At 46.9% G+C, this 25,534-nt stretch overlaps 4 protein-coding genes across 6 annotated transcripts in view; 2 read left to right on the top strand and 2 right to left on the bottom strand.

Moving 5' to 3' along the window:
* Positions 1-257, bottom strand: part of slc4a2b (solute carrier family 4 member 2b) — a 42,641-nt gene extending 42,384 nt beyond the window's left edge. The window contains exon 1 of the mRNA XM_053861258.1: positions 217-257. The gene's annotated coding sequence lies outside the window, so the exon portion shown is untranslated. The remainder of the gene's footprint in view (positions 1-216) is intronic.
* Positions 258-1,678: 1,421 nt separating this feature from the next.
* si:ch73-173p19.1 (uncharacterized) lies at positions 1,679-12,155 on the top strand. Of its 2 annotated transcripts, none has more exons than XM_053860517.1 (17): positions 1,679-2,023; positions 3,298-3,404; positions 3,482-3,618; positions 4,642-4,802; positions 4,876-5,034; positions 5,109-5,559; positions 5,672-5,773; positions 6,451-6,538; positions 6,893-7,116; positions 7,177-7,419; positions 8,408-8,506; positions 8,598-8,791; positions 9,050-9,224; positions 9,443-9,599; positions 9,673-9,826; positions 9,891-10,002; positions 10,069-12,155. In XM_053860517.1, the coding sequence occupies exons 1-17, from the start codon at positions 1,967-1,969 to the stop codon at positions 10,242-10,244; spliced, it is 2,796 nt and encodes a 931-aa protein (XP_053716492.1). In that variant the 5' UTR covers positions 1,679-1,966; the 3' UTR covers positions 10,245-12,155. The 2 variants fall into 2 exon arrangements, with proteins under 2 accessions (XP_053716492.1, XP_053716491.1); XM_053860516.1 differs by having other exon boundaries at positions 4,639-4,802; positions 10,069-12,152.
* abcf2b (ATP-binding cassette, sub-family F (GCN20), member 2b) lies at positions 11,432-17,216 on the bottom strand. 2 transcript variants are annotated; one of them, XM_053860519.1, is made up of 15 exons: positions 16,996-17,216; positions 16,212-16,365; positions 14,603-14,815; positions 14,345-14,527; positions 14,099-14,270; positions 13,934-14,029; positions 13,770-13,872; positions 13,572-13,667; positions 13,135-13,254; positions 12,976-13,065; positions 12,796-12,906; positions 12,670-12,732; positions 12,469-12,597; positions 12,191-12,394; positions 11,432-11,834 (listed from the first exon to the last, which is right to left on the bottom strand). In XM_053860519.1, exons 2-15 carry the CDS (start codon positions 16,348-16,350, stop codon positions 11,718-11,720), a joined length of 1,836 nt encoding a protein of 611 aa, XP_053716494.1. In that variant the 5' UTR covers positions 16,351-16,365; positions 16,996-17,216; the 3' UTR covers positions 11,432-11,717. The 2 variants fall into 2 exon arrangements, with proteins under 2 accessions (XP_053716494.1, XP_053716495.1); XM_053860520.1 differs by having other exon boundaries at positions 16,212-16,362.
* Positions 17,217-17,233: 17 nt separating this feature from the next.
* Positions 17,234-25,534, top strand: chpf2 (chondroitin polymerizing factor 2). Its single transcript, XM_053860518.1, has 4 exons — positions 17,234-19,218; positions 20,472-21,036; positions 21,108-21,290; positions 22,630-25,534. The coding sequence occupies exons 1-4, from the start codon at positions 18,947-18,949 to the stop codon at positions 23,902-23,904; spliced, it is 2,295 nt and encodes a 764-aa protein (XP_053716493.1). The 5' UTR covers positions 17,234-18,946; the 3' UTR covers positions 23,905-25,534.

The raw sequence follows: 25,534 nt of genomic DNA, 5'->3' as shown, positions 1-25,534 counted from the left end.
GGGGAACAAAGCGAAGTCATCGGGCAGTGGTGGGTACATCATGCGCGTGTGGCAGTTGACCGGCTCTTTCACGGGAAACTCAGTCCCCAGACACAAACCAGACATCGATATTGAACAAAACACAAGTGGAGGAGCGTTTTCCACCAACCCACGCTCAATGACAAGAGGTTTTCATTCAAACACATGCGTATTTTCACACCGGCACCTGGTACTCACCTCAAACTCTCCCTGGAGCAAACACTTGCTCCGGCTCCGTCTGCTCCGCGCAATATTAACACACCTCACTTCCGGTGTAGCTTTCAAACTAAAAGCACGGTCGTTGAGCTCATTTGAATTAACTTCTTTTAAAGCTATACACGATCATGTATTCTCTTTGGAGTACATTTAGATGCATTTTAGACCTCGTGGAACCACTACAGGTATTCATATTAAATTTACATCCAGTGGGAGGATTTATTATGAAGGAAGTATTATTGGGAGCCGGTATTTTTCTCATGATCGCGAGCATTTAGTTCAGCTTGCCCTGTCTGAGAATGCTGCGCTTGCGTACTGGACGATTCGTATTTCTCCTGAAGGCCCTGGCAGAGGGCGTCGCTCCGTTATGATGGATGGCTGTGACCCCCACTAAAAATAGAAAACCTTATTAAATATCAAGTAAGAATTTTACACCTTCGACATTGTGCGTTTCATCACACTGCGCCAGAAAACGTCTGGCAGGTGTTCGGTACCATCATGGTGTGAAATAAAGTCACCCATCAGCTCTGGCTCAGCTTGATGTGTCTTTTCTTTCATTTAAGGGGTTCTAATGAAACATTTTCTTTGTGCAACATGCACTACGCAGAAGCATGTATATATTATTTTGGTTTACCTATGAAATAACCTTTTTTTCAAACATTATTATTTTGTCTGTTTGAGGTTGTTTTCCAATGTAATACGATTGTTCTTCCTTCTGTGATTTCTTCTCCTATTCCCAAAGTCCAAGTTTGTCGAGAGGCCGGGTTAGAGTTACGATTCTATTTTATCCATAGGTTATTACATCCAGTATATAAATCACTGTGTAAGTTGTGGTATTTCAGGTGGACACTCAAAGTATACGTTATCAGTGACAGTGATTTTAACTAACAAATACATGTAAGGGTTAATTAAATAATGCTTTGTGAATTGACAAACGTGACTGCAGTAGATTTCTTAAGCGAGTTTAATGCGTTATCTAATTACCAAAACACACAAAAAGTATTGAAAGAGGATTTGTAAACAGCAAATGAATATAGCGCAAATCCAAACTATTTTTTGCTCTCGAGTTTTATTAATCCAATCTTCAGATTAAAAAAAGAAAGCCCTCAATTAACTGGTAATAATAATAAATATCCGGCAAATATCGGATTATCAATGTTATTTCTGACCCCTACTGGTGTCTAGAAGCAACTGCGTGTGCACCTGTTAATCTGTGTCTTAAATATTGATTATAATTTAAATACGGTAGAACATATTTTATTTCTACCGTATTTATTTGTTATATCTAACGTATTAATCATTATTTTATGTATTTATTTATTTATTTTTAATACTGCTTTGATTTGTCATCAATGACTCGTATCGACTTTATTGCTAAAGTTCCCTTATTACACATATTTATGACAAAATATTTTCAAGAAGCTTTATAATGTAGCTTTCTGTTTTAAGATGGCATTAGTCGAATGATCGTGGAACAAAATTATTTAATGCTATTTACTTACTTATTATAACTTAGAGCCAATTTTACACTACTTGAAGGCTTTTTCAATAAATTGATTGACACTTTCGGCAAAAGAGTGTAGTGCAGTGTCTCGACCTTTAGTGCGCAGCATCGACGTTTGTTATCGCCCTGCCAAGCCAGAGGGGGAGGTGGACACCGCTAGCTTAGCAGGCTAGCGGAGCCAGAGCCACTCCGGAAGTCAACAAAGCCACTATTTACTCTCCTATTTGAATGACATCCTTGCATGATACATATTGGGACCACGACATGGATTCCCCCGTTTCGTCGGTAAGATGGTTGTCGCCTATCAAATATTCTAAGAGCAAAATACGTGCTAGACAGAGCAGCATGCTCATTAGCATAGGCTAAACCTGAGCTATATTACGACAGTGCCACAGTTTGTTGTGGTCGCGTATCCTGACCAGCTGCTTAGTTTAGGCACCCACTCTAGTGAAGGGTTTTATATCTCCGTGACAGTGTTTTAAGATGAATTAGATGGTATCACAGACTGTCAGTTGGAGCGCAACGTGACGTTTATGACGTGTTGATACAATGTTAATTACACTGTTATTGTCTGCGATGGAGACGCCTCATATTGCTAACAAAGACTAAAACCAATTGTTATTGCTGACGTTTGGTTTTAGTCTTTCCCCATTCACTTGTTTCTACAGAGAGAAGCAATGAATCTCCTGGCTCCGTGAACTTCTCTCTTCTCTACTTGTGCGGTGTAGTCGTGTCCAAAATGACTATGGTCGTGTATGTCTGACGTGACCTTCGAGTCTCATAACTACCTGCCTGTCATGGGCCCTCTGACTCGCTATGGTAAACCATAGCTCTCATGACAGGACCTTTGCTTATTGGCCAAAGACTTCACCCCTTAACTGTGCCTTTCAATGTTTCTCTGGAGCCTTTTGCAGTCAAGTTGAAGTAATGCGATGCGTCTGGTGCAATGGTGGCCATGTTTTAGTCTTTCAAGCAACGCTTGTAATTTATAAGAGAGTTTAAAGTCCATTTCAGTTAAATGACTTTCGCCGTCTTTCTGACAGTCATGTGCAATCCATATGACCTCAGGTCATACATGAACAATGTATGGCCCAGGGGCCACATGCCACCGTCTTGAAGTCAGACGGAAATGATGAAAGAAATTTGACATTTTTTTAAATAAATAATGAATTCTATTTGTCTATTTTCCTTCCCCACATCTAGTGCTAGTTATGCCAAACATAAAATGTTCAATTACATATTTAATGTCACTGCAATAAACTATATAATGTGGTAATAAAGTGATTCTATGAATTATATCAAGAATCTTTATATAAAATCAACAGTCAACATATTTAAAGCATGTCAAATTTTGGCATAAGAGCTTTTTTTTACTTATTTTGTCGGTTTTATTTGTTGTTTTATGATGCTGTTAAAGACTTGTTCTTTTGGCTCGATGGCCCCAGACAATCCTCACAGTTTGCATTGCAGCACTTAAGTAAAGTTAATTGCCTATACCTTCCATTGATTAAACATTTCACCCTCGACATTTAAGATTAAACACTCATTGTTATTTCCAGACCATTGGGGAGTTGTTCCTCACCCTGGCTGAAATGGGCTTTACGGAAGAGCAGATTCAGAGTGCCATACAAGCAGGACATTTTTCTGTCATGGATGCAGCAGAGTGGTAAGACGACGTGTCACAAACCTTTCTTTGTATCCCACAAATTCAAGTTGTTCAATAGTTGTGCTTCTCATCAACAGGTTGCTACAGGGTCAAAGTCCTCGCCACACGTTGTTGAACCCACAACCTGCACAGCCCACTCAAACTGCAATAGCTGCATTCAACCCTCCCAAAGACACAAGCACCTCTGATTCACATATGTCAGGTGACTGCAAAGGTAAGGTGCCATGTGTTTTAGGGCTGAACTTGTAAAACAGTGAAACTGGATTACATGCACCATTGTCGTGGGATATCTGCAGCATTAGCAAGTGTGGTTATAGTTTTTATCATTAAAGCAGTATGGTAATGAAGGATGACCTTTGCTGGTCAGGATCCTCCTCACAGTCTTGTTTATGTACTTGATAGCCGTGCTTTCTCAACTTCATTCTTCAATTGATTTTTTTTTATTTTTTATACTTGGTATGTGTGCATTTTTAATGATAGATTACATTTTTGAGTCACATATTAAGTATTTATGCAAATATTGACAAGCCCATGAACAAGAATTGCATGTAGCCAGGTGACTGTGTGTCTGTGCTGCTGCTTTCTGATGACCTATTTTTGCATTTTTTTTGTTATTGACAACAAATAATTTTTTTACAACACTTGAAAAATGCGCATACTCAAGATTAACCTGTGATTTGTTGATGACGTCATGCCATGCATAGTTCATGGTCGTCGATACAGTACAGTCAACAAGGATTTACTTGCAGTATACGTCGATGTAAACAAATAGTGCTGTATGTTGAATGAGGTAGGGGTTAAACTGGTTCATGTAGATGCAGCTGTATTCTAGATCAGTGCTCAGAGTCACAATTGAGTTTCATGTTATATAGTGTATCGAGCATAGTGTACCATTCCTTAAAAACTCCAAGACAAGTCTTGATGGACAATGTAGTTTGTCGTGGACAGGTATGTGTCACAGGACACTTGGACACAGGATCCATATGAATTTGGGTATCAGAATTGAACTGTACTGGGCTGAAATTTTCATGTTACGTGTGGGACAACTTTCTATCTAGACAAGCATTTGACCTTTGAACGACACCCCCTTACATCTAAAAGCCTTGGTGAGGGATTCACCTATCACATTTTTGCTGAGGAGCCTGTACACAACAGTCAGTTTATGTCACTGGCCACTCATCGCTACTAGGTACAGTATGTGTCTATGTGTACAAATGGTGTTGTCTTTTGACAGCAGGCACCTCGTCCATGCTGGGACCGCCTCAGTCCTGTTCAACGTCTTCTTCAGATCTTCCACCCGTCGAGTCCCGCATGAAGCTGGACAAGAGCGACTTCGAGGAGCAGCAGAGGCAGCGTGTGGCTCAGGAGGCCCGAGCAGAGAGAAACAGGAAGAAGCAGGTCAGTCTGATGGTCAGTAGGCGGCAGAGGTTTGTCGATTGAAAAGTGTGAGAGTGTGTTGGTGGGCCGACAGGAGCGTGAGCTGGTTCTGAAGCGGATTGCTGAAGATAGAAGAAGCCTTCAAGAGAAGAAGCAGACTTGCGCGGCTGCAGAGGCACCTTCTCAGTCCGACCAGGGTCACAGACTTGGAGGAACAGTCCAGACTAATGTGGATAATAACTGCATCCTCATGGTGAGCAAACAGTACAGTGACGTGGTCGTTGTTATTCAGCAGGAGGTGTAAATATATTTATTTTTGAAATTAAGATTCGATTGCCCACCGGTGAGTCCATGCGTGAACGGTTCCCGGCTGACGCCCCCCTGCGCGCTGTGGTGGAGCACATCAGCGGGCGTTACCCATCCCTGCCCTCCTTCTCGCTCCTCCAGGGGTTCCCACGGAAACGCTTTGGCGAGGCGGAGCTTGCCTGCTCGCTGCGTTCTCTGGGACTTACCCCGAACGCTGCCCTTTGCATTCAGACCACTCCACCTGAAACGCCGCAGGATCCGCCAAGTCCTGCGGAGCCGCCTGTGATAGAGAGGGAGATCCCCCCCAGTCTTGTCCTACCTCAGCCACAAGCCCCCCCTCAGGAGGAGGCTGGAGACCCCGAGCCTGCTGTGTTACCACCACCACCTCTACCCAACGAGGTGTGGGAGGAGGCAGTGAATATGGCAGGGATTCCTGGAGCTCCTCCCATCGCTAGAGCATCTCACCACTGGGGTAAATGAGTTTGTCAAGTCAAAACTGACCTAGATACACACAGAGAACCTCACTTACACTTTTATTCATTCAAAATTCAGCAGCAGGTGATGCATCTGGTTGTTTTCCGCAGGGCGGGGACAGAGACTAGTTCCCACCCCACGTGAGGGGTCGCTGCAAGTAGTCCTCTCTGATAGTGAGGAGGAAGAGGAAGAGCCTCCAAATTTACTGAACGGTATGTTTATGGCCGTCACACTGTTTTCACTCACTGTTTTGTCCTGAATCCAACTGCTCTATAATTGTTGAGCCGCACAAAAGATCCAGCACCAGGATTTCCTACTATTTTGACTGCAACCATAAGTTTGATATCCAGAGGAGCCCTGAGCACCAGTGAAGTCAATGAGAGAATAAGAGGGTGACGTTTCTGGATGGGAGCACATGTTGTGGGGACACGTTTCCCTCCCAATGTTGCCTTTGTTGCCACACGCATTCTGCTGTGCCTTGGCAGTCCCATTGGAATAGCAGGTTAATTATAGAATTATTTGATTTGGACCATGATAAAGGCAAATTTAAGGCTTTAATTGGCAGAAATTGCTGCTTTTTGTGGCGTTGAGGGAAAAAACAATTAGATCAGCAAAGCATGCCAGCAAAGAGAGAATTGTTTTTGAAATAATTTTTTGGATTATTCAAGGTTTATTTTGATAGATTTATTGAAGTGATTTAGAGAAGTCAGTACCAAAATACAAAATCATACCAAAATTCATGGATACTTTTCTTCATCTCAGGAGTTTCCTGAACTTTTCCCTTGCTCTTATCTATGAAGGTTAGAAAGAAACTCAGATGAAACCTTTGAAAGCAACATCTCAGGTGGTTTCTGCAGAGCAAGGCAGAGAACTTTTTTTTTTTATGCAGGAATGCCAAGGCTGCATGACTTCCCAGAGAGACCCCGCGGAGGACTACGGTCCAGGCATCACTGGCCAGAACATGGCAACCGGCTCAGGTATCTCAGCATGACTAACAGCACTTCAGTTGTGTACTAGCGCACCAACTATCTGTGACTCTTATAAATGAGTATTTCGTCGAAAGGCTCACCTGGCTATGATACTGATGTGTATGTATCCCGAATGGTGTTTCTTGTGTTTAATAGCCCGTAGTTGAACCACTGTAGAGCAGTAACTTCAATGTATTCATCCACTGTCTGTTTACGATAAAGAGTCTCTATATACAGCAACATTAAAAACTGGGTATATTTTGTGTTGCCTACTCTACCTTTTTTCGTTTCCTGGTAACAGAACATAGTGAGACACTTTTCACAGACTTGTCCACCCAAGCTAAATTATAAGTTGTGTGTCAGGGAGGCAGCAGAAGATGACCAGGTGGAGCCGGACGAGGCAGGAATGCAAGTGGCCCCTGTAGCAGCAGGACTGGCTGCCGTCGGCCGCTTCCAACAAGCTGCCCAGCGAGAGGACGCCAGTCCCTCCCAGGAGGAGCCCCTGCCTCCGAAACGACCCTTCAGAAACGCCGCTGTCGGCTCGCTGTGTGCCTTGGCCACCCGCGCAACGGTCCAACTCATGACTGGTGAGACAGCTGCCGCTGGTCCCGGAACCTTCTGTCCTATTGATTGAAGTGTTCCTGCAGCTCCCAGCATGCAGTACAGCAGCAGCCTGGCGGGTCTGACCCCACAGCTGGCCGAGCTTCTGCTGGACCACATGACCCGAGAGAGGCTCCTGCGGCCACGAACGCTGGAGCTCTTCTTCGGCTGTCAGCTGCAGAAGCTGGTCCTGGACTGCTACCCCTACTCCACCAACGAGCTGCTGCGGCAGCTACGAGCCTTCACCTCCCTCAAGCACCTGAGTCTGCTCTGCTCGCCGCTCATCACCGGTAATCACAGATAAATACCTCTCTTGGTTTGCTGCCAATGTTGAATCCACTTTCTGTCTGGGAGAGAGGTAGAATGCGAATTATACCGGGCTTCTTCTAATAGCAGACCAGATTATCTTGAAAAAGAAAGACTCTTCTTCTTTTTCTTTGAGCTTCTCCCTTCAGGGGTGGCCACAGTGGATCATCCTCCTCCATCTCCCCCTGTCCTCTGCTTCCTCTTCTCTCAAACCTACAAACCTCATGTCCTCCTTCACCACCTCCATCAATCTCCTCTGTGGCCTTCCTCTCCACCTTCTGCCTGGCAGTTCCAACCTCAACATCTTCATCTACCAATGTACTGGCTCTCTCTCCTCTGTACATGTCCAAACCATCTCCATCTAGCTTCTCTGACTTTGTCTCCTAAACACCTGAACACATGTTCTGTCCCTCTGATCCTATCATCATCCTGCTCACTCCCAGAGAGAAGCTCAGCATCTTCATCTCTGCTACCTCCAGCTCTGCCTCCTGTCTTTTCCTCAGTGCCACTGTTTCCAAACCATACAACACTGCTGACCTCACCACCCTTTTGGACACTTTCCCTTTCATCCTTGCCGACACCCTTTTGTCACACCTCACACCTGACACTTTCCTCCAATGATTCCACCCTGCCTGCACCCGCTTCTTCACCTCTTTCTCACACTCTCCATGGCCCTGCACAGTTGAGCCTAATTACTTCAAATCCTCCAAGTTCTTTGTCTTTGCATCCTGTAACTTCACCTGTCGACTTGAAAAAGGTATATATGTATGTACATAATATGTTTAACAAACCATTTTTGTAAAATAGAATGGCAATCGAAGTGTCATTTTCAAAAACTATGTGCAGAGATTTACAATGAAATGAATGGAAAAATCATCAGAAAGTAATGTACTAGCTAAATCCTTTCATAAATAATGTCAAAAGTTTGAACAGAAACAAAATTCTAATATTCCTCCTTCCTTTCCTCTCCAGACTCAGGTCTGTCCATCCTGTCATCTTTGGTGAAGCTGCAGCACCTGAACTTGGCCGCCTGTAGCAAACTGACTGACTCGTGTCTGCAGCACATCACAGGTGGGATGCTGGTTTCTATCTAGGAATCCCCTGCTCCTGAAAGTGCATGGATTACCAGTTGGATCAACAACGTGATCATGATCTCCTCCAGGTTTGAAGAACCTGTGCTTCCTGTCTCTGGACCAGACCAAAGTCACAGACGCTGGGATGGTTCTGTTCCTGCAGTCGGCTCCGTCTTGCTTGACTCAGCTGAGCCTGAACCAGACGGCCATAACAGAGGCCACGCTGGCAGTGCTGCCCAAGTGTGTGCCGCAGCTGCGGCTGCTCAGCCTTAGACACACAAAGGTATCTGTGTGTTTTCATCCACTAATCTGTTGCCTAGTCACATGGTCATGACTCGTCCAACTTGCTTCAAACTGATCACCAGTGATCCGGGTTGTGTTGACGATGCAATGAGGTCCTTTCCTTGTCTCTGTCTCCTGCTCAAACTTGGACCTGAATCTGTTTTCTTGTCTAACTGAGGCCAAGTCTGACTCAGCTCTGGACTGCAACCTACTTTTCCTCAAAGATCCGACAGAATGACTAGACTATTTTCATGTGCAGATCCAGGATGTGTCGGCGCCGGCGGAGCTGCCATGTCTACAGACGCTCATCCTCGATGGGACCAAAGTGACGGAGGACTCTCTCAGACGACTGGCCAACCATCCTACACTGTCCCACCTCAACCTGGCAGGCATCCCAGTTCCTGATGGCAACCAGGTGTTGGAGATCGTCTCAGGTACAAGATCACAGGTTACTTAAGCTGTTAATTGTGTTTGTATCTTAGTCCAACTCGAAAGTCAGATCGGTGTCTGCCGGGCTAACGTTCGTGCTTCAATGACCACTAGATGGCAGCAGTGTCAATCAGGAAACCACAGATTTGGGATGTTTTGTGATGGAATCTTTTGCCGTTGATATTTTGAGTCGTGCACAAGGTAAATGAGGCTCTTCTCGCAGGTCTTCGTCTGCATCAGCTGGTCCTCCCGGGGCGCCACGCCGTTACCGACCTCGGGATCTCCTTCCTCTCCAGACTGAGCCTTCTGTCCGAACTGGACCTGACAGACTACACCAAGGTCACGGACCATGGAGTCCAGCAGCTCAGCTCCTTGACCAGGTCTGACTAACGCTTCCTCGTGCCTTCACGTGCCCCAGCCTTGACCGCTCTGTGTGTGTGTGTGTCCCGTCAGGTTGAAGAGGCTTTGGCTCATCAACACTCTGGTGACAGACGCCGGGCTTCCATCGCTGCGCTGTTTGGTGGAGCTGCAGGAGTTGGGTTTGGACCGGACGTCGGTCGGCAGCCGGGGCGTAGCCGAACTCATCATCTGTCTGCCGCACCTGGAGGTTGGATCCCCTGACTCTCACCGAGCAGCAGAACCTCCGCTGACACCAGCGTGATGTGTTTCAGGTGCTGGGACTGGCGAGCACCCAGGTGGGAGACTCAGTGTTCCGCATGGGTCTGATCCACTGCACTCAGCTGCAGAAGGTCAACCTCAACCACACACGCATCACCAACAACAGTGAGTTGCTGTTTCTTCCTCCTCCTTCTCCACTTCCTCCTGAAATCATCGTGATCCTCCGCACAGGTCTGAAGTATCTGAAGCGCATGCATCTGGCCTACGTGAGTCTGGACAGCACCGGCATCACCCTGAGCGGCATCACCAGCCTCATGGGCTGCGCTAACCTCTGCAACGTCCGGGCCTCTGTCACCCGCGTGATTCCCCGGGAGCAGGTGTCGGACGAGGAGTGGGAGGAGCAGTGAAAGCAGGTCAGTCCGCGTCGGCTGGCCTGGGACTGCAGCGCCTCCCAAGCTTGCACTGTTGACCCCAGTTCAGTCTGCAGGAGCCAGAACCAGACCTCGTGTTTCAACGGGTGGCGGTGATCGTGTTTACATGTGTAGAACCGGAGTATTTAATCCAAGTGACCACCTCCCCCACCGTGCTCCTTGCTTGTGTCACTAATGATCATGAGGTGTGCAGAAGCTTGTTGCACTCAGTCGCTCACTTGTGTTTCTGAAGGACCCACTAATGATCTCAGGTCTGTTTTCTTTTTGATATTTTTGGCAAAAAAACAGCGTTTTTCTTGGTTCAGGACAGAACAGGCCTTTCTATTGTTGAAGCTCAGAAGGAGAGGCATAGAGGCAGCAGGACGGCCAATCACGACTGTTCCTTATTCAACATGATGACACTAACTGGAGTGAGCAGCAGCTGAACCTTTCACATCCTCAAGCTTTATCTTGTTTCACGTCAAGGCTGGACCTCACCTGGAGTCTTAAGGGGACCGTGAGAAGTAGTGACCGGAGTGTGTCAGTAGACTGGTAGTGAGTGTCGGGGAGGGCCATTCACTCAACTCTGAAGACAACACTGTTCTGTTTATTTTAGGATCCAAAATCTCTTGAACCGTTTTTTTCTTGTCAGATTTTATTTTTTTATTTAAATTTGCCCAGACATCAACGCTTGTATAATCTGATAGTTTTATTTTTCTAAAACATTTCCCGTTCAGGTGTTCTGTGCTCAGGTTTCCACACTTTTTTTGTCCAAAGCATGAGGCGCTGACTCATATAACCTGGGGCATCCACGTAGCAACAATAGTTCCCAGTCCTAAAGCTAACATTTTAAAGTATAAATCCTTAACTGAAAGATAAAATAGATGATAAAAAGTCTGAATTCACATCTGTAGCATAGTTTAACTGAAGGTTGTGGTTCCTGATGTCAGGATTCAAGAGTGAAGGGAAGGAGACGGCCTGTCCCGAACAGTTCTCCATGAGCGTCGTACTTTAGACAATCGACTGTTCAGTCTTGCGTGTGACGTTTTGAGCAGCAGATCTATGCAACCGTGTTACTAACAATCCAAAGTTTCTCTTGTTTACAGAGATGTACACAATTTTATTTTCCCAAAAGCTTGATTTTTCAATAAAACACTGAGGTACAGAGACTCCCGCGCTTGTCGTTCGTCAGACAAACCTTTATTGCATTACACTGTTAAATAAAGGCAGATGCTCGTTTACACTGGAGGAGGGGCACGTGTCAACTTTTAAATATCATAAAACAGATATGACCTAAAAGCTGCTGGAGGGTAAAACTGTGGCCAAAATAAAAGTTCCTATGATGACGGCACATCCCAGGGGCGTCCGGAATGTGCAGAGGATGCCGTGTCAGCCAATCGGAGAGCAGCCTGATGTGAGGAGGTGAAGTTACAGTACGACCATGACGAGAGCCCCTTCAGTAGTCGAGTTCTAGATGTCGTGCGCTTGCTTCTCGATCTTCGATTTCAAGTGTTCCTTGTATGCCAAGATGTCCCTCTTCCATTTGGTGATGGTCTGGTTCTCGCATACCCAGATCTCTTGCGCCACCTGGAGGAAGGAAGGAGACATTTAGATGCCGTTTTCAAACTAGACAGGTCACCTGTCCTGTTACAGGACACCAACAGTCGGGTGTTTTTAACTGCAGCGAGCTCCTGAAATCATCACTGTGGAACACTATGCTGCTAGCATGTGATGTCTTCCTTCACATCAAGTGAGAACCCTTGTTTGAAGCTCAATGTGGCACATTGAGTCTTCTGACTGAGACATGATCCTGGAGGGGTTCAGTACCAGTTCAGTGAAGAAAAACTGGAGACGTGCCAAAGCCAACTTGGTCCAGCTAGCTAGCATGGTCACGCTAATGCTCACATTCATACACAGACTGAGTCACACACATGTGTCCGCACCTGCTGAATGAGCCTGAAGTCGTGGCTGACCAGCATCATCCCGCCGTCAAACTCGTTGATGGCTTCTGCCAGTGCGTCGATGGTCTCGATGTCCAAGTGATTGGTCGGCTCATCCAGGAACAACATGTGCGGGTTCTGCCAGGCCAGCCAAGCGAAGCAGACCCGGCACTTCTGCCCGTCGGACAGGTTCCTGATGGGACTGACCTGCGGGGGAAAGAGAGAGGATGAGCACTGCAGAGGAAGCTCGGGGACCGTCTTCAGACGGCATCATCCCAAACCTGCTGTTTTCCGGTGAGACCGTAGCGCCCGATGATCTTCCTCATCTCCTCCTTCTCCTTGATCTCAGGGAAACACTTCATCATGTACTCCAGCGGCGACAAGTCCAGCTCCAGCTGCTCCGTCAGATGCTGGAACAAGACGGTGGCGAACATTGAGCGCACGATCACACCTGAAGAAAAGCGGGTGGGCGCGAGCCTTACCTGGTGATACCTTCCGATCTTGACGTGAGAATGTTTGCGGATCATGCCGTCGGTGGGGAGAAGCTGGAGGAGGAAAGATGAGCATCAATAACCAGCTCAAACATCAACCATGACGTTGCCACCTACTTCTCCCATCAGCAGCTTCAGCAGGGTGGACTTTCCCGCTCCGTTGGGCCCCACCAGAGCTACTCTGGTGTCCAAGTCGATACCAAACTCCAGGTTTTTGTATATGTGCGGCTGTGGGAACGACAAACACATCAGCGATCATCCTCAAACAAAAAGGGTTCCGCTGTGAGAAGTGCTCACCGTGGCGTCGCTGTATCTGAAGCTCACATTCTGAACCATGATAACAGGAGGAGGAATCTTCCCACAGGGAGGAAAATAAAATGACAGAGTCTGCAGAGGAAGAGGCTGGTGTTAGTTGACCGGCAGAGTCGGGACCAAGCCGCCGCCACCGACCGTTACCTTGTCATTCACAACACGCTCAGTCAGTCCCGACGCCACCATCTTCTGCAGCGTCTTCTCTTTGCTCTGAGCCTGACGGGCCAGCTTGGCAGAGCCGTGACCGAACCTGGCGATGTAGTTCTGCAGGAGCAAGAGACCAGAGTCCAAGTTACACACCCGCGTTCGGTGTGACGTCAATGGGAGGTGTGAGATGACGCTTCAAGATAATGATCATTTCACTCTTCTGGTGTTCCATATAAACGTCTTTTTTTAAAATCACTTTTTTTTTAAGTTCTGATCCAAATTTCAGAACCAACAACATCAGTGCTAAACAGATCAACCCAGTTTATACTCCCCATTGACTCATGGATGTGCATTCTGGACTCATGAAGCGCCTCTTGTTGACACTGGGTGATCCTGACCCACCATTCTACAGACACCCTGTCCACTTCACTTGCCTTCATGTGTGCGATCTGGTCCTGTTCCCAGTTGAAGCGCTTCATCTGGTTCTCCTCCAGCTCCTCTCTGGTCTTCACATACTGGTCGTAGTTACCCTGCGGCACAAAAATAGAGTTGCACCGTCATCCCTGGACTTTTTTTTTTTAGATGCCGTTGACCCCGGCTCCACCGACTCAGCCGCAGCTGTCGAGCCTCACCGTGTAATATTTGAGCTTCCTCTGGTGCAGGTGGATGATGTTGGTGCACACGCCGTTCAGGAAGTCCTGCGAATGTGAGATGAGGACCAGGATCCGCTTGAACCTGAGGAAGAGGAAGAGTGAGCGGCACGGAAGCGCGAGGAAACTCCCTGCGTCCGACGTACGATTTGAGTTCCTCCTCTAACCACACACAGGCGTCCAGATCCAAGTGGTTCGTCGGCTCATCCAGCAGCAGCATGAAGGGCTTGATGAACAACGCTCTGTGAGGAACACAGAAAGTGACGAGGTTAAAAACAGGACTGCGGCGGGGGGAAGACATTCTTCTTCACCTGGCCAGAGCCACGCGCATCCTCCAGCCTCCACTGAAGTCTTTGAGCATCTTGTTCTGCATGGCAGCGGTGAAACCCAAACCATGAAGGATCCGGGAGGCTCGCACTGAGGCCTTGTCGGCGTCCAGCTCCTCCAGACGCTCGTACAGATCCATCAGCTTCTCGCACTCGGCTGCACATGAAAGGCGTCAGCTTTCACGTCAAATCGATTCGGCTAAAAATAATGCCTCTTTTAAAATGGCTCACCGTCTTCATGAGCGAGCCTCTCTGCCTCCTTCTCCAGCATGATCCTCTCCTCATCCACCTCCATGACACACTGCAGAGCCGTCTTCTCGCTGGGTGCCATCTCCCGAGTCAAGTGGTAGATGTCTATGTGCTCTGGAATGGGAATTTCACGGTGGCCAATGGCCGACAACAGCATGGACTTGCCTGGGGGACAAAACAAAAATCACTTCAGGCAACATTCAAAGAGAGTTTCGCGAGTGTTGCAGGTTCAAGCCCCACCTGTGCCGTTGAGACCGATGAGGCCATAGCGCCTGCCGGAGTTCAGCTCCAGACTTGTGTCTGAGAGAAGTTCCTGGCCGTGGAAGGTGAGCGACAGGCTGCTGATGTGGACGTCTGTGCTGTTGGGGTGTGAGGCCAAGACGCCGGTCACCGCCCGGGCTTCTGTCTTTTGCAGCTCAAATTCATCCAGCTCTTTGGTCAAGCTGGCAACACCTGGAGGAATGTGGCACGATTTGACGTCAACAGCTGTTCACTAGGAGCTGAACTTGTGCACACTCAAAACTATTAGAAGACCATTTACAAAAAAAAGTCACTAAAATAGCAAGTTGATAGAGACAACAATGATGTCACGACATTAGTTTTTAATAATTTAAAAAAAAATTAATTCTAGACAAAACCCATTTAGAACAAACTTACAGGACATAACCAAGGAGTGTTTTGCAGAGGACTGAATTGAATCATCCGTACATAATCAACAACAAAAGTAGCAAAATAGTATAAGAATAATACAATTAAATAAGGAAAAATAAAGTTATTAAACCCTCACTGTTAACCAGGAAAGTAATGAACGCGTTTTCCAACATTATTGAAATAGAGAAAGCACCGGAATAATCTATAACATAAGTTGCACACCAAAATAAAACAAAAAAATAAATTCATTGGCAGAATTGCTTAGTGCATCTGCCCCTTTTTAACTGTTAAAATATTAATATTGCATCACTTCTGAACCATGTTGTTCATAAGGGTTTAAATTACAGTGGTACCTAGGTTTTCGAACGTCCCGGCATTCGAACAAAACGGAGATCGAGATTTCAAACGAAAATCCTGAACTCGAACGCCCCCGAAAAAAGCCGGGGAAAACCATAATGTGCGCGGACCGATCAGCTGAGCCACGAGGCGCTTTGTTATTGTGTATAACGCAGCCTCTGTATGCAGACGTGTCCCGTTAGCTACATTAACTGACTGTTTCTTCTTCATATTGAGGTGTAAAACCTTTCCTGTCTCCACACTGGACCGTGGTAGAGGGTCACAGGGGAGGTGCTGGAGCGCTCACTCCAGGGTTTGATGTCCTGTTGTGGGCTGGAGCTGGGACAGGGATGAGGCCAGTCTGGGACAGAGCGTGACTTGGTTTATGACTTTGTCACAGCCAAACTGCACAGAAGCGCACATTCAGAGCTGGACACGCACCGGGCACCTCTTCACTTCTGGAGAGACCTCACTCACTCGGCAACCCCTCCCACATGAAGCGGCCACACACATAGAGGAACAGCCACCTGCAGCAGACACTCTACATTCACTCCTACAAAAGACTATTTTAAGGTTAGGAACGCATCATTTCTTTTTCCATTCATTGTAATGGGAAAAATCCATTCAGATTTCGGGGGAAAAAAAACACTTCTCGAACGGCCGTCTGGAACGGATTGTGGTCGAGAACCCAGGTACCACTGTACTTTGAACCAATAAATATGGATAACAAAATCACAGACTTGATGAATCAATGTTACACAAACTTGGCGCATATTTACAGACAAACCTCACACGTCAACAGTGAGGCTAAGCCCACAACAAGGCTTCCTCCTCGCACCACTGAGGATGACTCAATCCTTACCGTTAGTGTCGGCTCCGTTCTGGTGGCTCTCGGGCTGCTCGCTCTCCCCATTCGCCTCCTCGGGCTTCTTGGTCCGCTGGCGGGCCTTGGCCGCCTCCTTTTTCTTCGCTGCCTTCTTCTTGGCCAAGTCGGATGGCATGGTTGTAGAAGGCTACTGCAACCAGAGAGAGTTTCTATTTAAGCACCGAGATCCGACGACATTGCCGTGGTAAATAAACGCGAGCCTCACATGTGTTCCCACGGTTACGGCATCATTACATAACTGGCTTTGAATCGCAGCGAATAACAGGAGATCAACATCAATGTTTAACCGATTGAGGTGGCTCGGAAGCTAAAGCGGATATCACGATGCGGCGTTCCTCGTTGTAGAGAACGAAGCGCCGTTTAATGGCACGCACGTTTTCAGACTAGCCGGCTAGTTAGCTCCGCTGTTAGCCACTCGCAGCAGCTGCACTCGGATAAACCAAACAACACGTGACCGCACCCGAAGGTAGCCAACACAGGTGTGGGGGTATTTATGGAACAGGCCCGTGATGCTGAAATCGCATGTCATTCAAAGAACACGCAGATTTAAATGGTGTAAAGGCGGCTAGCCGAGGCTAAGCTAGCTCCGCTACAAAAGGCAGGCCTGCGCTGGCTCTCACAAGGCCGAGCTAGCCGATGCTAACGTGGCTTCTAATCTTAAATTACAGTCTCAAAACAAGCCGGTGTCACGGGTATGGCACAGCAGAGCTCATCGTCTGGCATATATGCGAATGTCAGACACGGCAGAAGGCGACCTTACCTTCGTTATCGAGACCGGGAAGCACACCGAGATCTCGTGCCGAATTTTGCCGGGTGGATGTAGCCGCCTTGCGCACCGCCAGACGGACCATATATGGACAAGTGGGCGGGGACAAAGGACAACCACGCCCTTTCCGCTGAGACTGCAGTGGAGCGAAACTTGACACTTTCTTGGCCTCTTTATTTCACCGACGGCAACTGTAACGTCAACCTAAATAAATGAACCCAACACCACCATTAACTTCTGCTAATTGTACACTTTTATAAAGTTTCCAATCTAAATCACAGATAAAGCATTTACTTTGATTTTTTTTACCAGATACATTACTTCAGTCCTTTGATGTTGAATTACAGTGACACCATGAAAGGAATGTTCATCAGCAACACAAGCAAAGAATATTATTTTAATTCCCCAATGTATTGTTTGGTCGTGAAAAGCCCTCAAACTGGCTCTGTTATTGAGTTTCATATTTCAAATTAGCTCATGGTTAAGCATATTACATAAAAAAACACCAGATGTTAATTGGCAACCTTAAGTTCCCAAGGGATAGGCCCATTTAAAGTTGTATATATAGCACCAGTCAAACATAAGCAAAATCAAACAAAGGCACAAATCACAAAAAATATTTTTATTGTTGTTGTTGGGTCCATTTTGTCATTGAAATAACCATCTATATTGTGACAAATATACATGGTGGACGTCAAACTTTAGAGCTCAATAACATGCCACTTTATTATGGCTTAGTGGTGAGAACATGACACTGTGGAACTTTTGTTCACAACAATTTAAGAATGCAGAAAAATGGGCTCCAGCTGGGGCACTTCTCTCATGCTGGAAAAAGGGCTGGTGCTCGAGCATCACTAAGGAGTCCATCTGTGCACGTCCTTAATCGTGGCCTGTGAAGTTTCTATTCGACTCTTGCAGCAACACCGCAGTCGTCTCCTCCTATTCCACCCTGCCTGCACTCTCTTCTTTAAAATGGGTTGAATCCACAAAGGAAATATTGTTTGATGTAGTCTGGCGGTATTTATTTATTTAGCGTCATGCAAAACTAAGTCCTTTATTATTATTATCATTATTATTATTATTGTTATTATTATTATTATTATTAGTAGTAGTAGTAGTGGTAGTAGTAGTATATTAGTAGTAGGAGGAGGAGGAGGAGTGGTAGTGTTATATTAGTAGCAGTAGTAGTTTTGTTCATTCATGCATCATGTACCAAAGCACGGCATTCAGTCCTTCTCATATCAACGCTGTATGACAGCCATGATTATTAGGATTATTACAAGGTTCGAGAGAGTGGCCGGAGCTATTTTGTACCTGCCGGGGTTCCGTAGAGGAGGAGATGCTGAGGCGCCCCGGTGTCCGTGTTGAAGTGTTGGCACTCGGTGTTTCCGGGAGGTCGGCTACGACGGCGACGCGACGAATGGCCAACACCGCCAACCCCGGCGATTTTGGGAGCAAACAAACGGCGGACTATGGTCGGACAGCCACGAACGGAGCGCGTGTGATGTAGCTTCACAAAGCTGCGCACGAGCACTGAGGACGGCGACTGATGCTAACCGCTACTAGCTTGAGTCGCATCCACTTTCTCAGTAATATCAAGAAAAATACTTCGTTACGGCAGTAGATGTTTTATCTTACATTGATGAAGGCAATGGTTATGTTCATAAACGGATGTTTAGTGCCAAGCAATTCGACTATTAGCGCTAATGCTAATCTAAATAACGGAGCTAATTAAATGTTTTTTTTCCTCCCGGAAAGCTATAAAGCTTGGATAAGACCCGAAAAGAGGACTGATAAATGTTTATATAATCTTCGAGACCCTTGCTGTAGTGGCTGAACCCCGTGTGGTTAAAGGTGGGGGCGGTGAAAGACGTGCAAATGTCATTATTGAGACGCCAGTGCGTGTAGTTTCTGTACCCTCGCAGTAGTTGCTCCCGAGCTAGAGATGCGCCTCTCGTCATTCTTGGCCCTGTTCAGGCCTGCCTTGCCCCTGATCCTGGGGCTGTCTCTGGGCTGCAGTCTCAGCCTGCTCATGGTGTCCTGGACTCAGGGAGCCTCGGAGGACTCCTGCAGGGATGAGATGGGGAAGGGGAACATGTACATGGGAAGAGGGGACGCGCAGAGGGACCACAGGGACGGAGCCTCGCAGGAAGACTTCCAGCCGCGAATAATCCCCTACCACAAAGACCCCAACAAGCCGCATAAGAAAGTCCTCAGGTTGGTACCCAGAGTCTGCTCTTAACAGTTCAGACACTGAAGGTTTTTGGTGTTGTTTGCCTTTTAGAATTCAAAACAAGAGGTAAACATTTTCATTTAACACATTTAAATATATGAACTTCAGTCAGTGTTTTAGTTTGTAGCTACATTAATCCTGTGAGACATCAGATCCTTCATGGTGACTTCCACAATGTCACCAACATTAATTTACCAATGCACAAATTTGCGATTCAAGCTCCCTGATAAGTCCTGTCTACTTGTGAAACCATGTAGTGTTAGATCGAGCACAACACAAGATCATGTCACGATCATGTGCGATGGAGATTGCAGTATTCAAGCTAGCCGTTTTACAAGATGTTTTTTTTTTTGCAAGCAGGGACTAGATGTATATGTATTAAAGACGGGAGGCAGAGCTGGAGGTAGCAGAGATGAAGATGCCGAGGTTCTCTCTCCAGGATGGATGGGATCAGAGGGACAGCACATGTGCTCAGGTGTTTAGGAGACCAAGTCAGAGAGGCTAGATGGAGATGGTTTGGACATGTACAGAGGAGAGAGAGAGCCAGTACATTGGGAGATGAAGATGTTGAGGTTGGAACTGCGAGGCAGAAGGTGGAGAGGAAGGCCAAAGAGGAGATTGATGGAGGTGGTGAAGGAGGACATGAGGTCTGTAGGTTTGAGAGAAGAGGAAGCAGAGGACAGGGTGAGATGGAGGAAGATGATCCGCTGTGGCCACCCCTGAAGGGAGAAGCTGAAAGGAAAAGAAGAAGAAGGATCAGATATGTCAACAATGATGGGGGGAGTTTGATGAGAGATGGGAAAACGTGTGTCTGAGGAGAACAAAAGGTGTGTTTTGAGGCAAACGAAGAATTGTTATGGTTAAACTAGGTTTTATGAGAATTGAAATGGAGCTGACTGACCTTCATGTGGCTGGTTTAGAGACCCAGGAGTCAGAGTTTGAAGAGTCAAGGATAAAGATACCGAGTTTGTCATTTGACGTAACAGGCAAGGACAAGATAAGAAATGAGCGTATCAGAGGGAGACGTTTGGAGATACAGGTACAGATGGTTTGGACACATGGAGAGGAGCAAACGTGTCGGGCCAAGAATAATGGAGATGAAAAAGAATCTAAATCCCTGCATAATTGTTGCACTGCTGCTGATTGTATTTTAATGTACAAATATTAGTATGTAATCCAGTATTCTAATGTTCTCGTTGTGGTCGCCCACTATTTTCTTCAAACCTAATTTTCGCAGGACTCGCTACATCCACACAGAGCTGGGCATCAGAGAGCGCCTCCTGGTGGGCGTCCTAACTTCGAGGGCCACCCTCAACACGCTGGCCGTTGCAGTCAACCGGACCGTCGCGCACCACTTCCACCGCACCTTCTTCTTCACGGGCCTGCGCAGCCCCAAGGTGCCTCACGGCATGACTGTGGTTGCCCATGGCGACGACCGGCCCGTCTGGCTGATGTACGAGACGGTGCGTCACCTGCACCAGCACTACGGCTCCGACTACGACTGGTTCCTGCTGGCGCAGGACGACACGTACATGCAGGCTGAGCGGCTGTCAGAACTGGTGGGGCACCTGAGCGCGGGCCAGGACTTGTACATGGGCCGAGCGGAGGAGTTCATCGGCGGGGAGGAGAAGGCGCGCTACTGTCATGGCGGCTATGGCTACCTGCTGTCTCGTAGCCTTCTGGCTCGCCTGCAGCCGCATCTGGACTCGTGTCGCAACGACATCCTCAGTGTGAGGCCCGACGAGTGGCTGGGCCGCTGCATCATTGACTTCCTGGGCCTCAGCTGTGTGGAGGTCCATCAGGTAAAGCTGCTACACAGGATCTTCTTCAGACTTTTCTTTATGAAGACATTTTTTCTTGTATTTGCACACAGGAGGTGACGTATCGCTATTTTGAGCTGGGGAAGAACGCAGATCCAGAGCGAGAAGACAGCGCGCAGTTTAAAAACGCCTTCACCGTGCATCCGGTGTCGGAACCAAATCTGATGTATCGCCTGCACAAGTGCTTCAGCCAGATCGAGCTGGATTGGACTTATCTGCAGATCCAGCAGCTGCAGGTCAGCAACACTTTGAATCACATAAACAAGACAAAAATACACAGAGAGCATCTGCGGAGTGAAACCCTGTGTGAATCCGTTTGTTCTCTTCAGGCCACGGTGAAATAATTGATACCCCACGGAGGAGTTTCTGTTGTTGGGAAACTTTCATTCTGTTTGAGGCGATGAAAGTTTCAGTGTTGTTCAGGATCCAGATTGAGGTCACTGAAAAATGCATTGTAAATGCATCAAACTCAAGGCCTGGGGGCTGAATCGGGCCTGCTAAATCATTTAATGTGGCCCACAAGTGCTTGAAAGGGTTTGTTGAAAATATAATTACTAAATGAAAGCTTATCTTAGATCACCTACTGTGCATGTTAACATTGTGATCCAAGAAGATTACACTCTTTTCCACCGTCTGGAAGGAGACTTCCAAACTCAGGACAGTTGGCACAGATGGGAATTGGATAAAAGGTTAAGTGAATATTAGTTTGTGTTTCAAGCTTCAGCATTTTCTGTGCTTTACGTATGTAAAGATAACAATAGTATTTGTGACTCTCAGTACTGTTATGGTGCTTCATTTAGATGTTGTACTTTGATAACGGTAAAGATTGTGTTCAATCCGAAAACTAGCTTGTGTTTAAAAGTGTGGCCCTTTGTGTGACTGGGTTGGATACGACTCATCATAGAATTGTTGGCCCCACTGGGGACAGTTTTAATTCTTGGTTGCTGATCAGGTCTAAATCTGAAAAACTCGTATTTAATTCATCTGAACCGTTACGTTTGAGTGTTGAGTGTTTGTCCATTCTCCTTGCTGATGAATTTTCCCTCTCAGCACATATCCCCATTAAATCTGAGCTCATACTGGTTAGCGCGCTGTGACTCACATTTTTCAACTCCATGTCACTGGAAACAGACAGAAGCTCCGACCCTGCTGCCACAAATGCGGTACGGTGGTGTGAACGTAGCTGGGCTGATTCAATATGATGATATTATTTATATTACTGAACAGTTTTGACTGAAAAGGTAAACTTTGTGGCAGCCATAACTCTATTAGACTCTTCAGCGTTATCTAATTATTTGGGGCTTCCTGAATCACCATGGCAACCACAAGGTGCGAGTAAGAGGAAACTGCTCAAAAAAATGGGAAACAAACTGCAAAAATGTTTTGTGAGACATTTAGTGTCTGCATGAGTTAAATGCTTTTGGTTGAGTGACTGAACATGTTGCTGTTGATGGAAGGTGAATTTATTTTTTCAAAAACACTTTCATCGTGTGTGTGTTTTCTTCTGTCTTAGGTGTGTAGAATTATTGCCCACCCAAGTCATAGTTGTGTAACCGCTGTTCTTCTTGTCTTCAGATGCAGATCAACAACCTGAGCGACTTGACCCCTGAAGGTAAAGCTGGTGTCACGTGGCCGATCGGAATTAACCCTCCTTTTAAACCCAAAACCCGATTCGAGGTCATCAACTGGGAGTACTTCACTGAAGAGCATATTTACACGTGCGTCGACAGCGCGCCCAAGTGTGAGATGCGTGGCGCCGACCGTGCCGACATCAGCACCGTCTTGGAGATCGCGGTGGAGCGTCTCAACGAGCGCTACCAGCCTCAGCTCCGCTTCCGAAAACGGCGCCTGCTGAATGGATACCGGCGTTTCGACCCCACGCGGGGAATGGAGTACGTGTTAGACCTGGCATTAGAGGCCTACACGCAGAAAGGCCACAGCCAGGTCATTGCCAAACGCGTCCATCTTCTTCGACCTCTGAGCGCGGTCGAGATCATCCCGATGCCTTATGTCACCGAGGCCACGCGCGTGCAAGTGATTCTGCCGGTCACGGCGCAGGACCAGGACTTTGTGGGGAATTTCCTGGACATGTACGTGATGGACACTTTGGACACTCACGACAACGTTTTACTGACCTTCTTGTTCATCTACGACCCTTTTGATGCTCAACGAGTGAGTCAGACGGATGTATTCGCCGGCGTCAAGGCCATGATCGGCGAGGTGGAGAAGCGCTACGGAGACGTGAAGATCCCATGGATCAGTGTCAAGACGGAGGTTCCGTCGCAGGTGAAGCTGATGGACATCATCTCGAAGAAGCACCCGGTGGATACGCTCTTCTTCCTGGCCAGCGTGTGGACAGAGGTCAACGCTGACTTCCTGAACCGCTGCCGAATGAACGCCATCACCAACTGGCAGGTCTTCTTCCCCATCCACTTCCAGGAGTACAATCCGGCCGTCATCTATCGGGACCAGCAGCCCTCGGCCGCCTCGGCCTCCTTCACGTCCGAGTCGCTACGAGACGGCCACTTCGATCGCCGCGTCTTTGACGAAGCGTGTTTCTACAACGCTGACTACATGACGGCCAGGACCAAGATGGCTGCGGACATCCTGGACAACGAGGAGATGCTGGAGAGCATGGACGTGTATGACATATTTGTGCGCTACTCTGGTTTACACGTGTTCAGGGCGGTGGAGCCGGCGCTGATCCAGAAGTACGTGCGACGAACATGCAACCCGCGCTTCAGCGAAGACATCTACCACCGCTGCGTCCTCAGCAACCTGGAGGGGCTGGGCTCGCGCTCGCATCTGGCCATGGCGCTGTTCGAACAGGAGCAGGCTAACAGCACCTAGAGAGCGCACTCTCACTTCACTCTGCTCCTGACATTTTAGCTTTTTTAAGAGAAGCAGAAGAGGTCTTTTAAAGAGCAGCTGTTGACTCATGACTGTGTGCCTTCCCTCTGACTCAATTTTGGACGACATGAACGCTGAGTTGTATCTGAGGGGGAAGAACGTACAGGACGCCAAAACAATATTTATACGACACACATCTAACGGAAATGCATTTTTTTATTATTTGTCTTTTTTTTGCTTTTTTTAAAGAAGAGATTTGAGCCATGTTGTCTTGTGAAGACATTCAAGAATCGACTGGAAATAAGTCAAAGCCATCAACTGCCTTTTTAATTTTGTTTTATACATTAAAGTGTGTCACTCCTCAGGGTTTTGGCTCTTATCTGGATTAACACCATCAGTCTCAGCTCTCACTGCACTGGGTCACATCTATGGGGAAAGATGAGTATCAGCGCCTCACATTTTGACGGTATGGACCTCCTCAAAAAGACTTGTCATGGCCTGGTACACAAACTGGGTTGTCTTGTGGGTGACCACGAAGTTTCCTGTTCAGGTCGAGGGGCATAACATGACAAACGGACAGATTTTCGCGGCATTCTGATGTGACAATGATTGAAAAAAAATGGAAGAGTGAAGTCGTATGCCTGTGTCACAAGCAATGAATGATGAACGGACTTGTGAAGGTCAAAAGTCATCTCTACTTCTTTACACGTCACTGTAGTAGTACACAATCATGAACAACAGTGTGTCATCCCCATCATTATAACCAGAAGCAGTCAGTCATTTGGATGGATATATCACTACCAGAATTTCCTCAGTGGGAATAATACTGTAATTCAGCTTGTTCAGGAGTGTAGGGACGACCTTTGAACTTGCTAGTCTGGTGTGTGCATACTTGATGTCACTGACATCCCTGCTTCATTTTTCAATGAATTGTTTTCATACACATTTTTACATGTAGTGTGATCACACAAAAACTGAGCTGAGAGATATGTGTGTGTGTGTGTGGCGCCACCATCTGATGACATCAGTAAACCATTTCAGTTTTGGTGTTTAGTGAGTAAATCACACTTCAAATAAACATTGAAACGTTTACCACACGCTGCCAACAAAAATAGGGACCTTGTGAATGAACCTGGTCTGGAGAATATGTTGCTTGTTGATGACATAAGTGTCCTGTTCCTCAGATATTTCAATTTATCTAACACATTGGGTGAATGCGATGGCGATCCTGACCCTCATGTCCACTTGTCTTCAGGCTCAGACTGAACCAAAATGGCTCAATTTTTTTTTAAACACTGTGTGTTTGTCCTCGAAGGAAAGTTTTTTTCACTGACATTATGAAATATAAAAGGTGACAGACCAGGTGAATTCTCGAAAGAGAAGATAAAGTATCCCTGAGAGTTTCATAGTAGAGGGTGAGGGTACAAACGTATCCCTCTTTGGAAAGCGGAGTCATAGCGCGAGGTTGTTTTAAAGCCTGCAGTTCTGCTCGTGATCTCATGTTGTCAGCAGCAGTTAAAACACCCCACCTCTGCTGGGGCCTCCCTCGGGGGAACCTGTCAGGAGGGTCGGACTCACTCCGCCTTGTTGTCTGTGAGCTCAATGGTTCTCTCAGCACTGTCCCGTCCTT

This window comes from Synchiropus splendidus, chromosome 3 (genome assembly GCF_027744825.2).
Source record: "Synchiropus splendidus isolate RoL2022-P1 chromosome 3, RoL_Sspl_1.0, whole genome shotgun sequence".
NCBI lineage: Eukaryota > Metazoa > Chordata > Actinopteri > Syngnathiformes > Callionymidae > Synchiropus > Synchiropus splendidus.
This window is presented reverse-complemented; position numbering and strand designations above follow the sequence as displayed.

Bases quoted from the DNA above. Each gene is read 5' to 3' on its own strand.
- si:ch73-173p19.1 (XM_053860516.1), top strand. From the start codon at position 1,967: ATGACATCCTTGCATGATACATATTGGGACCACGACATGGATTCCCCC. The intron at 9,600-9,672 runs GTCTGACTAACG...GTGTCCCGTCAG, and splicing joins CAGCTCAGCTCCTTGACCAG to GTTGAAGAGGCTTTGGCTCA. The intron at 10,003-10,068 runs GTGAGTTGCTGT...TCCTCCGCACAG, and splicing joins CACACGCATCACCAACAACA to GTCTGAAGTATCTGAAGCGC.
- abcf2b (XM_053860519.1), bottom strand. From the start codon at position 16,350: ATGCCATCCGACTTGGCCAAGAAGAAGGCAGCGAAGAAAAAGGAGGCG. The intron at 14,816-16,211 runs GTAAGGATTGAG...ACATTCCTCCAG, and splicing joins GAACGGAGCCGACACTAACG to GTGTTGCCAGCTTGACCAAA. The intron at 12,395-12,468 runs GTTTGGGATGAT...TTTCCCCCGCAG, and splicing joins GTCTCACCGGAAAACAGCAG to GTCAGTCCCATCAGGAACCT.
- chpf2 (XM_053860518.1), top strand. From the start codon at position 18,947: ATGCGCCTCTCGTCATTCTTGGCCCTGTTCAGGCCTGCCTTGCCCCTG. The intron at 21,037-21,107 runs GTAAAGCTGCTA...ATTTGCACACAG, and splicing joins GCTGTGTGGAGGTCCATCAG to GAGGTGACGTATCGCTATTT. The intron at 21,291-22,629 runs GTCAGCAACACT...TCTTGTCTTCAG, and splicing joins TGCAGATCCAGCAGCTGCAG to ATGCAGATCAACAACCTGAG.